Raw genomic sequence first — 16,096 nt, forward strand, 5'->3', positions numbered from 1 at the left:
CTTATTGCATGCCAAGGCCCAGGTAGAAAAAGCAGCTAAAAACTACCTTTGCCTTAACTAAATTATATCACAATCTGCAAAGTCATTCAGTGCAGGAGATCCAAATAGTGACGGAGGCAAAACCACTATCAATCATAACTTATGGACACCTCGTGTTTGCCGGTATGCTCAAAGCGCTATTAGAGAGCTGTCAGACAGCTGCACAGAGAAAAATATTCAACCTCCCCAAACAACAAGACGTTCACCGGTCTACCAAGAGTATGGCCTAGTGAAAAGATGATTTAATTAAATATTACCATCAAGTGGCCAGAGCAGAACCACACTCAATGAGAGGTGCCTTGCGTGTGATATTCCAAGATAAAAAAAGTGACTGGTCAAGGTACCTTGGCAGCACAAGAGTCCCATTGCATTTGACCGCAGAGGGTCTAATCAACCCACTCGTAACAACACAGCACCTAAAGAGGATTGTAAAGGAGCAGGGCAAGCTCATAACAAGGGAAAAAGTCATTAATGAAATCAGAACCATCCCAGGAGCAGTGGGGCTCGACACATCAGATGAATACGCTATTTGCCAGCCATATCTGAAAGCAGACTTGGAAAGACAAGCTCTAAAGAACGCCCTGTTGACCAGGTTCCTAACACTGCCTGTATATGCATACAGATCCCACTGGAAGAACATTCCCCCTGGTCTTGGGCAATGCAGGCTGTCCCCATATCCCTTATAATCTGTGGTGCACATTGTATGTTGTTGCCGAGCATTGCTCCTTAAGAGGCAACTTTTTCTAAGGGCAATTTTCCTGCAACATCTTATAAGAACATGTGAAGAGGCAATGACATACATCAATACATCAGATGTCCTGCTGGAACTACCATGGCTTGGAAGGTTTATTGCTGTATCTGTAAGGCTGTTGTGAAACGCTAGCTCAATCCCAGGGACAACTCACCTTGCAAATGGGCCCACTGTCCTGAGTTATTTGGTAGGGCCTGACGTCTTGGCACCTTGAAGAAATGTCAGGTTACAATCACTTTTGAATTGACATGTGACACTGGAACAAATTTGTACCTTTGTCTTTCAAGCAGCTGGCCTTGGTTGGGCGCTGTCTTGTGTCACTTGACAATTTGACAATTTACACTTTGAATGTTATGCATGTTTCTGTTGGCCCACAGGTCTGACACCTGTCCCTGAAAGAAATACCTGCTTATAATTTGTTCCTACAGCCAGCCATGAGATATTTGATATGGCCCACCTATAAGGCACCTTGAAAGTAAGGCCTGTTTACAATTGTTCTTGAACTAGCAGGTGGCACTTAGTGAATGGCCTGAACTTGCACATGGCACTTTAGTGAATGGCCTGACAACTTGACACCTTGCACTCTGAAAGAAATACTTGTTTACAATCGTTGTCGGATCGGCCCCTGACACCTTAGTGAGTTTGTACCTCTGTTACTCAAGCTGCTTGTCGCTGTGAGGCTCTGTCTTGAGTTCTTAGATAAGCCTTCACAATTAGGCACCATGCACTTTGAAATTATATTCGAAATGTCTATTGATGGTGCGCATTATCCTCCTTGTGATGCACTGTTTTAATCTGTCCCCGTAGCACAATTGCTGTTTTGTTGCGCTCTGTTTCGAGCCATTCGATAAGCCTTAACAGCTTGACACCCGACACTTTGAACTCTATTCCTGCTCTCTTAATCACATCTGAAACGTCCTTTCCGGCTGTGTTTTAAATTCTCTGTAATCTATCATTTATTTTGTTTCTACACTAAATGGATCTTTGCCTTTTATTGCTTTCAGGTTTTTTTATCAGAGACCTCATGGCCCGACATATTATTGGTATATTTTAATACGTGTGTGTTTTTGCCTCTTTGACGGCATTGCAAGGAATTTAAGTAATCACACATTAAAGTACTATTTACGTACTTATGTATTAATAAGAATATTGTGTGTTATTAATGTAATGCTATTATCATTATTGCTCCTATTATAATGATTGAAAATATCATTATTACATATTTTATCATTGCAGGGGAAGGGAGAGTGCCATTTTACTCGAGTTTCTTTGACTTTTCTTTCTCTCTTCTACATGGTAGTTGGACAAATATTTAGGTCTTCATAAAAAAACAAAAAACACCGATATCTGACCAGTATGGCAAGAAATTAATCTGATCAAAATTCTAGTACAAATATTAGTTAACATTCGTACTTAGATATGGTGTTCTCATGGAGGTAAAACACATCACAGAAGTGCCACAACTGCACATTCTGCTTAAAAAACAAGGGGATAACAATTTTGCTTCGGCTCTTTGCCCAAACAGGCGTATGCACCGAATTCAAAGCCCTGGCGATGTCCTTTTAGTAAAAGCATGGCCACGAGAGAGGATTTCTGCTAGCATTTCCAAGTAACTATTAACTATATAAATTACTTTCACTTAGGGTGATTTTATGTAAATGTATTTGTTATCTACATCATAAAAATCTGTCTCTCCTAGACCTAAGGTATACAGCCTTGATTTAGACTTTTATACCTATTGCAATTGTTATGTAATATTATATGAGAAACATCTCCTATTTCATATTAAGACAAACACATTGAACACCTTAAAAAGTTAATCAGCACAAATGGAGCATACCTTTGACTTTGGCCAGAAAAGTATTATTGGTATTAATGTTAACTCCTGCTCCATCCTGTCCATTCCATAAAGAATCACTTACAGATAAACTCTCCCATCCGCTAAGAAGGATTTGTGAGGTAAAGACAGCCCTTTGACGTGCTGTAATCTACCAGTATTGAGTTCAAATCAAGGCAATGTCAATCAGCTTTCTATTAATATTTGCGAATACGATGTCATTGCACACTATGATATATGAAGGCTTGACCAGGACAATACTAATAAATGCAGTGTTAATGCACACCATAAAATATGCTCACATTTCAATGTTAATAACTTTAGAAACAATGTCAATGTATGCCATAGTTTATGCACGCATAACATTGTTGATACCAGCAGATAGAATGTCAATGTAAACCATAATCTATGCATGCATGACAATGTCAATATCAGTGAAGACAATATCGATGTACACTGACCTCTAAACACATAATATAGCCTTATAGCCCGCCGTAGCAGGCTATACCGGCTATTAAAGGCCCGCTGCAGCGTTAAAGGCCCGAGCCGAAGGCGAGGGACTTTAACAAAAGCAGCGGGACTTTAATAGCGGTATAGCCCTGCTACGAAGGGCTATAAGGCTATTAGAACAATCTGCCACTAGAGGGCAGAATATTCTAACAAATTAAACAAAGGCTTCTCGAAGCTCGAGGGGATTTAAATCCCCTCGAACTTCGAGAGGCTTTTGTAAAACATTAGAATGTTGCTCTGCGGGCCTTTACCGGCCCGTAGAAGCATGGAGCACTCCATTGTCTACAATGGAGTGCTCCACATTCCAATGTTCTAATACTGACGACGTCAGTAAAAATGAAATCAATGACCGCCATGTTAATTGTACACATTTTAACTAACTCATATCATTGCTATCTGATTCACCCAGGGTGACCTCCCCATCAACCGCAGGTCAGAGATACGTCGTCAGCCAGGCCCTGCAACCCAAAATCGACCCTACCAATTGACAGGTCGGAGGTGGGGTGACACTTAGCCCAAAGACAAAAGCGCACCCAGGGAAATCCCCCATCGATCCCACAGATAGGAAGATACACCCCAAACAGGTCCGAGGAAATTGGCCCTAAGAAAACAAGTTTGGTCACAGGTATGCGTTCCCAAAATACCACAAAGATAGATGCCACATAAAGTTAGTAACACTCAGCAAATCAGGACACAGCATACGCACTTCTCACGTCGGACATCTGGACACATACACACTGGCCCGCACTAGCTCTCCCTGAAGTCGAGAGCCACCTGTTTCCCCCCTTATCGGATGGTTTTACTTCTTGTTTATCACTAGACCAAGAATGGCAGATCGGTCTATTGTACCTCATGAATGGTATAAATGGTCGGCCAAAACTTCTGCACAATGAGAGACTTTCTTCAGACTCTACACTGCCGATACTCTCCCAGCCGCTGCATTTAATTAAACCAACTTCTTCCTGTTTTTCTCAAATGCCTCTTCTCTTTTCATTTTTTAAGGTAAATTCATATGTGAGCAACATTCCCATCCTACTAAGGCAAGTAAATCAAATAATGTGGTGGAACTTTGTAATATCGTACTTCACATATACCTACTTCACAATAATGACTACTAGCATACCGTCAAGATAAGTAGCTGTGGAGTTAAGAAGAGCAAATCTACCCTTCTCTTCATATGCTTACCTTGATCAAATGGTGGTAGTTGAAGAGGTCAATATTGTAGAGTTGATACATGTGCAGGTCAATATAATTTACCTCCATATTGTGACAAACAATACCATTGAATAGTTAATACTAACACTTAAAGATTGCAAAAAAGCGGACTGAAGCTATATATAGACACAAATTGTTTATTAATTCTATTATTAGTGTTTCTAGGCACATGGGAGAAAAATTATAGACTGACAATTCGTACTTGTTAGTGACTGAAGATGCAGCCTGTTCGTTGGTACTTGCTCCACGTTGGTTCCTTTCAAGGACCAGCACAACTCTACCATGTTCCGTCAGGCGCACTGTGTTAGCCTCCACATCCTAGGAGAATTGTAAACATATAAAATACAATTAAAATTCACAAGTCAGTGCTTTCTTTCAAGGCTGGCATCTCTCTACTTACTGATAGGTGCTAATGGTACTAGCTCCTAAACAGCTTGTCAATGACCACCTCTCACACCATTTTCCAGCTCCACAAAGCAATCCAGTACCTGTAGCCTGGAAAAATACTCTGGGAGATTCAGGAAAGGTCTTTACAAGGTTCAGTTGCCTGGAACTTGAGCCTACCAACACTAACCACAAAGAAAAAACAACCTCTTTTGTATGATCTTCATTAAGACAATCGCCCAATCCTTAAGCTCTCACCTGTAACCGTTTTTTTTTAAATCCACAAGCCTGTCAAACACCTAGGATAGGTCAAACCACTTGTACCTCCATCAACTGTGTGAGCCAGTCTAAGGCACTTCCTTCATTATTCACAAAGATCCCTCTAATCCCCATGAGAGATCAGGAAATCCCTATATCCACATGAGGAGTCTTTTATAATACCATGCTGTCCATGAGCCTCCTTGCAAAGTGGCTACTTGTAATCACTCACCCATAAGCAGAAGCTCCCTACCGAAAAGAACAGGAACAATTATTTCATGTTTTAATTAAAAAATTATTTGGAAAAGATGTTCATGTAAAATATACATTTGAACTAAAGAAATAATTATTTTTACTCTAGAAATAATCAAATAAAATGTTAAAGCACATTAGCACTTCAAAATACATGTACATTGAATCTTTTGAATATGTAATTAACTTTATAAATATTATTTTTAAATAAAATGAAATAAAACTTCCCCAACTAGCATTTTTAATTTATAGTGCGTACATTTAATTAAAAGTTATGTTTAATGTAAATTATTTTTTGATTTAAGTTTATAAAGTTAATTTATTGTTTTTTTTAAAAAAAAGGTAAATTAATTATTAAAATAATAACATATTTAATGATTCATTTTTAATATTATTTAAGACTAAAAAAATATAATTTAACATAGAAATAATGTAATTATTTTAAACTTAAACTGGGATGCTATATTAAGTCCCTGCCGCCATTATTGTCCGTGTGAGTGGCTATGTGTGGTGCTGGATTTACTCTAAGGCCGGGCTGGAGTACATCTACTACTGCTGGTGACCGTTAGGGCTGTATTAACTTTAGAAACGTAGAGACTTATTTACAAGCCCATTGCCTCATTGTTACGTCACTTTTAATATGGGAAAAAGTGATGTACTGGCAGCACAAGGGGTTTGTGAATAGTCCCTGTAGTTTGTGAATAACAATGTTATTACTCTTCTGTAGGGGTGTGTTTGTATAAGTATGTCCCCCGTAAACACCCATTTAACACTCCATTAACCAATTCCATTTTATTGTAGCTATTCCCCATTTTTCAGGCACTTTCCTTGGCCCCCCCACATTTACTTTTTGTGCACTTTTTATATAGCCCAAATGTGGCCCAGGGGAATTAGAAAGCTTTAAATGAATATCAGATTACTTATTTCTTTATTTTTCTGTTTTAGGCACAAGGAATTTAACTGATTAGCCCAGAATGACAGAATGTTGAGCCTAGGCCAGGACACAGACCTGGTTCTCTAGTCCCAAATTATTAGTCAGATTTGTATAGCACATGGCTGCCCCAGCGACGGGGCGTCCCAGCGTGACCCCAAACCAAGACAGACGCCCTGGAGACGGAGGCGAGATGTTACTAAAGAGATGTTAATTGACAGAGCCGGGGAAAAGCCAGGTTTTTATGGCTTTACGAAAAGCCAGGTGCTTCTGAATTACTCTGATGGAAACAGGCAGTGAGTTCCAGAGCTCCAAAGACAGGAGATCTGGCCGTTAGTGCACATTTCCTCCCTATGTACTATAAAAACGTATGCATAAGCACATTTCCTCCCCATGTACGATAAAAACGTATGCATACTCCCCAAACTGACTGAGATCTCTGTATGCAAACGATACACGAGGCGGAGGACCCAGCACATATGTTTGTGAATAGTATTTTGTGGTGCGTCAGTAGAAATACTTTATATACTTACGACAAAATGATGCGTGTGAATAGGCAATGCCGATTTTTTTTTTAGGAATCTTAGTCGTCACTGGATGTAACAATAAAATAAAATGATAAGGCCAAAAAGTGATTGCTATCTGAGCATCACAAAAGCTTCTGACTGGGCTAGCTTCCAGTCTATTCTGAATCCACAGAGCAATCCTTGTTGTCCACTGCTGAGTGTTTACCATTGACAATAGTGTAAAGATGCCTAGTGAACCATTAATATTCACAATAAGTCATGACTGACTAGCGGAAAATCAACGTCTGGAATAATATATGGCTTTCTACAGGACATTTTATTATGGATAATACTTTATAGTTACAAAACGAATAATTATTATAGTCAATAATAAATAGATTCATACAGAGTCTTTTTTTCTACACGTAAATCTACAGGAGGGGGTCTGTTACATAGACACTGCATTTGTAAGCTGTACTAGCAATTTGGGCGCCCATGCTTGCCTGCTCAGTGCCTGACGTCGTCTGCAAGACAAGCTCTGACTCACCCTGAGGATGCGGTTGAAGTCTTGTTTGTCTACACGCAGGAAGTGGCAGTTGTCCTCGCGCAGGATGATGCTGGCTGCCCTCGGGGCATCGTTCACCAGCGCGAGCTGGCCAAAGTCGTCGCCCTCATGCAGAGTTGTCACCAGCCCCTGCAAAGAAACACAAGAGCTGTCCAAAAGAAACCTGTTTATCGCTAATAATAGCAAGCATGCGAAAGCTTACAAAAAGGCAGCCTTTTCGCAGATTCGGGTGGAGGTTGCTGCGTAGCAAATAGTTTTAACCCCATTCTGTCAGGATCATTTGTTACAGCTGCGTCAGCATTTCCCTGCTGTCTCACTGGTGTTAGAACACGTGCAGGCAGATGCCAGACCAAATAGCTTTTTAGGTCTCGCTGAGCCAAAGGCTCGAAGAGACATTTTATATGTGGGATTTTCAAAGTGCTACCCACAGTCTTTTGGCTGGCCTAAACCTTGAGTGCACGATCACATGCACGTGCACAGCTGCTCCCACTCCCCCCTCCCTTCTCTATAGCTTTGGCTCCTTTGTTTTTTATTACACCCTCCCTTCTCTCCCCGCTGTTTTCACACTACCCCCTCCCTTCTAATCAGTTTCCTTTCTGCTTGCTTGATCGCGTCTCCGATCACTTTAACTACAGCCTAAAACAAGACTGATGTGAAATGAACAACAATAACATGTTACGAAAAACAAAAGAAATTAAACAATACACTTTTTCAGATATGTTTATTATTATTATTATTATTTAAAATCTTATATAGCGCGCAGCTACCCTTGGGCATCCCGGCGCTTAACCATGCTTATGGCTTATATAACAATCCCGCAGCTTTCCTTCCCACACGCACTGTACTCTACAAACACTGTTATTACTTAGGAACAGCCGGACTCGCGTCTGTCTCTCTAGGACACCAGAAGACGATTGTGGTTATATTTGGAATAAAGACTTTTCTTGGAACCTATAATTGGCTTGAAATTCGGTGAATGCTAAGAACAAACAGTGCGTATCGTTAGTCAGGAGTTTCAAAATCCATTTCTGACACGACAATATCAGATAGATTCAGCATTTTCTCTTTTATAATTTTTTTTACATTATGCAGTACGACATCCTTACATTGTTTTAGGCATTAAGAGGGTTGCCTGCATAATGTACTGCCTAATGCGTTCCTGCAAAAGGCACATTGTGCTTGTGGTATATTACTTTGCGTATTATCATTTACATTTGCTGGAAAATGTACGATAAAACCGCAAATATGCAGTAGCGTTACCACACTGATTGACAGTAATACCACAAGATTAGCTTTAATTGGATATTATATTGGAAAACGGCATTTCAGCTCTTTTTTTCACACTGAAGTCGCAGTGTTGGGTCAAGCTTCGTGCTGGTGACCTGATGTGGTATTATCCGATTTTCGTAATACCAATTCCTTTTACGTCGCATATTTAACATACATTTTGTGCTTCACAAGCCTCGTTCCAAATTTCTTTGCAGAGCTGTAGAAAAACGAGCGCAGACCCAAAGTTCATGCAGATTGTTTATTGCCACCTAAGTCAGTCCGCCAACATTTTGTGCATGTGCAACTTTGATCTCTAAATAATCCCCACTCGCAAATTGGAAATAAATATGTGGCAAATTATGTGTGTCTTGGCTACATGATGATAAATGCACATTGCCGTAGGTCCTTTCCACCCGTGTCTCGAGATGCTATGGCATCATAATTTCTCTGAAGCTTTTTTATTCAGCTAATCGTTGAAAGCACAGATGCGTTTATTTTTTTTACTTCACAGGTTTAGCAGGATCTCGTATTGTGTGGGATGAATAATCCAGACTGAATGTCGGTAGTCCCTCAATGTTTTCTGACGAAAGGGACTACTGTAGGAACATGTGTGCGATCTAATTTGAAGTGTGTCTGATAAGACTTTTGGCCCAACTATAACCTAAGAGCTTTTTATTTTTAATGGGTCGAGGTGATCTCTTTTCAGCTTTGATTTTACATATGTTTTGGTCCTTCTACAAAAATATCACAAAAGCTTACGAAAATATGGCAAACCGTCATGAGCAATGCAATGAGTTTCACTGACGGAATTAAAATGTGCCAAACATGACCCGAGTGTCACAATAAAAACAAGCATTTGCAATACAATAGGTCTCGCATTTACGCGAGTTTCAGCTATTGACATTGCAAATAACAATGCCTTTTATTTTTGTTTTCGTTTTAAAAACATAAATAAAAGGCATAGTAATTTACAATGCCAATAGGTTAAACTTGTTATGCGTGTATCTAGTTACGTATTTGCATTTATTTAATTGGTAAAGCACTGCCTGGGGGCGTAACTCTCCCTTCGTAGCGCTAATGGCTGCATCGATGGCAGTTCTTGTTTTTTTTACTTTAAACGCGAGGCACGTGTGCGGCCAATGCTTATTAATAGCATTCCGTCGTCCTTGCATGCTGTACTCTGACGTGGTTGAGGATGTCTTGACAGCAAGCGGTACTGTGGCGTGAGGAGGAATAACCGGCGAACAGTCGTAAGGACTGGCTGTGGCCTGGTGGCTGAATTGCTCGTTTGGAGACCTCAAATTTGGATTCTGCTCCGATTTGGTATTTGAAATGGAACACACTGCGTTATTGCATGTTCCTGCAACTTTTTAAAAAATTCCATAAGTGGGCCAGACATGGTTGAACCACGAAATAAAATACTTTAGACGTCAGTCAGAGACAGAAAATTGAATTCTCTGCTTTGTTCATGGGCAGCGCAGTTCACTTTGCGTTTGGGTCTGTTGTTAAATTCGGGAAAAAAAAGTCAACCCATATTATTTTGGACTCTGCAAGTTCACCTGTGTACAGTTAGATAAACCTATGCAAAGTCAGTTACAATAGTAACGTTTTGCTGAGATCCAGAAACAAGTGTCATCCGCTGAAGCATGTTGTTCTTTTGGGAGAAAAGGCGTCATAACCAAGTGCTTTCAGTAACAGAACATTTCCATTTCTGGATGAGAAAGGTGTTCTCAGATTCCAACTGCTGTCTTGTGACCTCTCAACCCGCTACGTAAAAAATTGAAGGGCTTCTTTCCAATCCCAGGTGGCGCGAGGAGCTTGTAAATATGCCATGGAATCTGTGCACTGTTCTACCACTTGGTTCAAAAGTAGCCACGGGAGTCTAGGCGCTGCTGTGACCTCCCCAGCTCATACGTGCAGTATCAAAGCATCTATCGGGCCAGGCACTGGCCACTTTTGAAGAGTTTACCCATGCAGCGGAATGGAAACATGTCTCTTGCGTTTATACGAATAGCTGCTTTATTACCCAGCTTGTCTGGCCTCCTTATCGACCATGTGAAGATAAAGAGCTTTGCTGGAATCGAAATCCAACTACAGTGCACAGAAGCCCTGATAGCAGTGGCATCAGCCCGCTAAATCCCCCCTCCAGAATTCAACAGCCCTCCCTACTACACAGTAGAGTGTAACGAGCTCAACACTTTTCTAGTGAATCCCTTACCCTAAACACTGATTCTGAGCACAGCGGCCCCTCCCCACACCTGTGTGTAGCAGCAGTGGGGTTTTGTTACAAGTGGTAGCTGAAAGGAACAAGCATTTGCAATGCAATAGGTCTCGCATTTACGCGAGTTTGAGCTATTGGCATTGTAAATGACAATGCCTTTTATTTATGTTTTGGTTTTTAAAACATAAATAAAAGACATTGTCATTTACAATGCCAATAGCTCAAACTTACGTAAATGCGAGACCTATTGCATTGCAAATGCTTGTTTTCTGCATCTTGTTAGTATAGAGCAGTGATACTCAAAGTCAGGGGCGGCTCCTCCGCTATAGCGGTGGAGTGTCACCCCACTGCTTTTAAGCAGTGCGACGAAGAAGAAACATAAAATGATAATACCTTAGAGTTACCATCATTTTAGGTTTCCTGCCTCTCTGTGGGCGGGAGGGCGGGCGGGGCCGCTCTGCTCTTGTACCAGGACAGAGGAGGAGTGGTTTGGTCACCCCTAAGTGGGCACTGACTGTTTGGTCGGCCCTTTTGGGCTGCCTTAGCCAGTCATGCGCACATTCCCCTTTCTCCATGCAGGCTGCATTACAGCCTGCATGAAGATCAACGCCAGGCTCCCATTCCCTGTTTGAGCGTCGAACCACGACGCTCAAAACCAATCACAACATGGCATTCCAGCGTTGTGATTGGTCAGGGAAGACTGGCTGTACTTCCTGTCCCTGTCTGACAAGAAGAGAAGACACAGGACCCGGCGCGGAAAGATAGGTGTTTTATTTACTTATATATTTATATTATCAATTGCCCACCGTCCGTACCCCCACGCCTGCACCCGCACCCGCCACGCCACCTGTGAACCATGCTGGCCACCACTGCTCAAAGTAGGACCAAGGGCCGCTTGAGCCCTCTTGACCTTCACATGCGGCCCTCCTGAAATGCCTGCTGAACAACAGTACTGGCCTGCTGCAATTTCTAAAGAGAGATCCAACATTCCGAAAGATGTTGACTAAACGGTTAAGCATTTATTTACACCTAAATGAATAGAAAAGATGCAAATAAGTTGACCTGCCCCACTAACTTTAGCAACACATTTACTTTTAAGATATCTAGCATTAAATGTGTACAAAATATGATAAACGCCTCTCCAAATTTCATAAGCGTATTTTGTTAACATGGAGAAGCGATTCACCTTAGTACAGCAGATTAAATCAGTGCATTAGTAAGCATTTTTGAACAGTGACAGTTTTAAAAAATGAACGTAGAAATGTTAATGCCTCCTCCCACCCTGACAACAATACTAATAGTGAACTAAGAGGCAAATCATTAAATCATCGGAGTCATGTGGAACTCCCTGGGTGGCCTAGGTTGTTGTTGTACATGGATAAAATTACAGTTTATTAAATTAAACACAGAGAAGGTTATGTAGAGCACACATCCATTTGAGTATTTTAAGGTGCTCTTAAATGTAATAATGAAGAAAGGAGGCAGAGCGAGATAAAACAATTGCCTAGGTTCACACAATTAGCTCAAGTGGGGAAGCCGGGATTGATCCCAAGTTTTCTGGTTTCCCCTACACCCACCTTACCCTGTTCTCCGCAAAGACTCTCTCCCACCCTGCTGGCATCAATGATGCTCTCAGGCACACCACAGACCATACTTTGAGGCCCCTGGGACATTGATTACGAGCACCATGCCCATGGTATAGAAATACCAGGCGGGGGTGACCACACCCCCTCCAGATCATTACAGACCCTCTTACCAGTCCAGGACCTTCAGGTAACAGCCTAATGCATTCTGGGAGTTGTAGTTATACTGTGCTTTCGTTCACCGACTTAGACTAAGACACCTGAAATGTGTTGATGAAAAATTGAGTTTCTAACGGCAAGAGTGGGGTGGCCATGCCATATGAGACATACCTATGGGTACAAAAGTATTTGCACATTCTAGTCTATTCTGTAAGTCTTGTAGAGCGCATAGCTACCCGAAGGCCTCCCAGCGCTAGAACAGCATCAATACCCACAGCTCACCGGAAGGACTATGTGCCAAAAAGACAGGTTTTCAAGGCATTACAGAAAAAAAGTTCATTGGGAAGCGGGCGCAGTGTGAGTGGTAGGGTGTCCCAGAGTTCCACACAATCAATAACTCCTGGGAATACTCTTTTGGCTAGTATGTGAGAGGCAGCCATGGTTTTATTCGGAATGCAGCTCCAGGACCACATGGAAAGAGAGCAAAGCCATTTACTTTCTGAATGCCATACATTATGGCGTGACTCAGTGAACGACATGCTCATTGCTTCTAAGTGGCTGGCCAGGACATACTGCGGGATGTACAATATTCCCAAGACATTTACCTGCATTTCGAAAAAACAGACTCTTCAGGTAGACTGCCCTCTTACAGAAAAGGGTAGACTCGGTTAAAGGGCCCAGTATGCATTGCTCATATCATTATGAGGCTGTGGTAACTACCAGTATTTCCACTGGCACTATCACATAATACCTAATACGAATAATCTCCACACCACTACACTACATGACACTACATTCAGTTTATTTGTAAGTAAACTGTAAATAGGCCAAGGACAGTAGGCAAAGACAGCAAACTGTATATTCCCTGAGAGGCCACGTCCCAAGGAAAGCATTGAAAGTTTGAAACATGCTGAAGATGTTATTGTTTCCTTCTTGATGTTCCTCCCACAGGAGTATGTTAACTTGGTAGCTGAGGCCATGTGCTGATATCACCAGGGCTCCTGAGTATAATAACCAGTCGTGCATATCTGCACATAGGGGTTCTGACATGCATGAGCAATGCCATACCTCAGTCTTCTTTCGAAAAAGAAGTGACCCCAGCCCACTTAAGGGTGGTCCTGAACATTATTCCAGGACCACAGGTAAACGGGAAAAGCATATATTTTCTAATTTGACACACCATTACCAATTGATCAGTGTATCATTGCCCCTGAATACCTTGTCAGGAGCCCACACTGAAATCATGTTTTCACTACATTCATTTGCAAAACCTGATGCTTGTTTCTGGCCTCTGTCTTGTGGTAAACTTTATTTGGGTTGCCGGCCACATATATTGAAGTAGGGGACCCAGGCATTGATGTTCTGTAGGGATACCAGATGTGCAAAGGGATTCTGGCCTTCAAAGGCTCACCCTTAATACATCTAACATACATTCATGCCTCTTACACAACTTTGAGCACCTTCTACCATGCGCACAGAGCCCCTACTTTTTAGGCTAACTCACAAAATGAATACTGCCACGCCCTAACCAGATGCCTTCCAAAAGTGGTTTTCTCGCCAATCAAAATACAGATGCATTACTGTAGCTAATGGTTCACTCCCTTTTCTTCAAAGCAAATAATGTTGTGGCCTTAAAACCATCTTAATACAAGTGTGTTGTCTGAAAGCTATGAAACAGGACTTCCAGCTTACATTGATCGTCGCCCTCTAGTGGTCGTACTTTACATCACTTTGCCTTTCTTCCACGTCTAAAGCTACTGTTCAACACAACTGTCGAATGAACTCCCACTGAAAATACCTAAGGAACAATCCCTAATTAATTTAAGGAAATCTCTTAAAGACACTTTATTGTCAATTTAAACAACTTCTTCTGCTGCCAAGTCTTTAAGTGCCCCCTCTAATCAGCGCCAAGAGACTGTATTTGTAGTGTAAATTGCCCTTAAAAATATCATTAAATAAATAATACGAAAGAAACAACAGACTAAACTACAAGAAAATAAAATGAATGTTTTACAGTGTACATATATGAGGTCATGTACAAAAGCCAAAAAAATAGTTATATGGAAAATCATAATAATAACAACTGTGTGGTTGAAATGTGGATTTCTTCAGTTGTCACTACCGCTGTGAAGAAGCAAAATTCCCGACGCTAGCATTAAAGTAGACCTTTCCATATCTGAACAGCAGAGGCAAGTAGGCAGCGTGGACCTCGCAACACGGTTTCTGAGCTCACCTGGCTGCGTTATTACAAAAAACAAATACTGTCTAATACCATAACACACTGAGGGGTCTATTTACTAAGATTTAACGCTGCGTTCGCATTACAGAAGTGACGCAAAACGATACAAAAATCTTTTTTTCACCTCTTTAATTTCCAGTGTAAAAGCTGTTTTCCGCTGGAAAATAATGCACAGCACTGCGTTGTGCTGCTTTGCATTACTTAGCGCCAAGGGGGCGTACCATTAATGGTGCCTGGGCATTCCCATGCAGCCATCTACAGGGCATATTATCAAGAAACAGAGTTAAAATTATCGCCGCTTTAGCGGCAGAAAACTTCAGCTAAAGCGGCGATAATGGGCTTGATAATATGCCCTTGAGAATTCCCATAGAAGCCCATGTTTTGGTGACAATATGGGCTTCTATTGGAATTCTCAAGGGCATATTATCAAGCCCATTATCGCCGCTTTAGCGGCAGTTTTCTGCCGCTAAAGCGGTGATAATTTTAACTCCATGCTTGATAATATGCCCCTAAGTTTTCTAACCCTAAGCCCTATTTACTTAAAAAAGTCGACAAGGTTTAGCACCTATTTCAGATTCACACTGTGAAGTAGAAATGCTTTTATTTTTCCTTTCTTTTCCGACTTTGCATATGTGCTGCACTGTACAGCAGACATACAAATTGGAAAAAGGTACAAAGTTAATCTAAGCATAATATTTCTCACAAAACCTATGCTAGACTCATGGAGACACCTTTGCACTATTGCACTATGATGCAAAGGCGAGTCCATGGCGCACAGCCGCACATTTCTGCGCCAGTGTTAGGGAGAGGAGAGGAGAATGCCATAATTCTGTAAATATGGTGCTCTTTTGCGGTCTCCTTCTCACGTAGTGCAACATTTGCAGCTGCTGCACTGCGCTGCGTGAGAATCTGGTAAATCTGGCCCTTAATACTTGCAATTGTCATCCCAGTGCTTCAACCGCACATATATGATTTCATTCGTTTTCTTAACAAGTGTGTCACGGTTAGAGATGTTCAATATGCATTACTTCCTGTAAGTCATCCCTTTTACCCTTTTCTGGCTTCTTTCTTTACCAATCTATCCGCTTTCTTTATTGTTTTCTTAACTTACCTTGCCATGGGTAACCACATTTACCGAACCCTTCCAGATGATGTACCAAGATGTGCCTTTGTCCCCTTGACTGAACACTGCAAGTAGAGAAAAGATGCACATATATTTAGCAATATTATTAAACTCCAGTTCGCCCTGCATAACACCGTCAGACAGCATATTTTTGTGAACCACCTCAAGTTATTACTTTTAACTCAATCGAAAACACTGTAGGAAAAACAAGCATTGGAATGTCAATGGGTCTGGCTTTAATGTACTGCTGTCCG

At 41.3% G+C, this 16,096-nt stretch overlaps 1 protein-coding gene and 1 long non-coding RNA gene across 2 annotated transcripts in view; one reads left to right on the forward strand and one right to left on the reverse strand.

Annotated features, from left to right (window-relative positions):
• Window positions 1–16,096, reverse strand: part of RAPGEF3 (Rap guanine nucleotide exchange factor 3) — an 870,850-nt gene that overhangs the window by 378,210 nt on the left and 476,544 nt on the right. The window contains exons 9-11 of the mRNA XM_085654789.1: window positions 15,831–15,907; window positions 7,231–7,377; window positions 4,555–4,670 (exon numbers count right to left, since the gene is read on the reverse strand). Of these exons, the coding sequence (XP_085510915.1) occupies window positions 4,555–4,670; window positions 7,231–7,377; window positions 15,831–15,907 (340 nt within the window). The remainder of the gene's footprint in view (window positions 1–4,554; window positions 4,671–7,230; window positions 7,378–15,830; window positions 15,908–16,096) is intronic.
• Window positions 1–16,096, forward strand: part of LOC146856579 (uncharacterized) — a 221,423-nt gene that overhangs the window by 96,218 nt on the left and 109,109 nt on the right. The window lies entirely within an intron of this gene.

This window comes from Triturus cristatus, chromosome 4_1 (genome assembly GCF_964204655.1).
Source record: "Triturus cristatus chromosome 4_1, aTriCri1.1, whole genome shotgun sequence".
In the NCBI taxonomy this organism is placed as follows: Eukaryota; Metazoa; Chordata; class Amphibia; order Caudata; family Salamandridae; genus Triturus; species Triturus cristatus.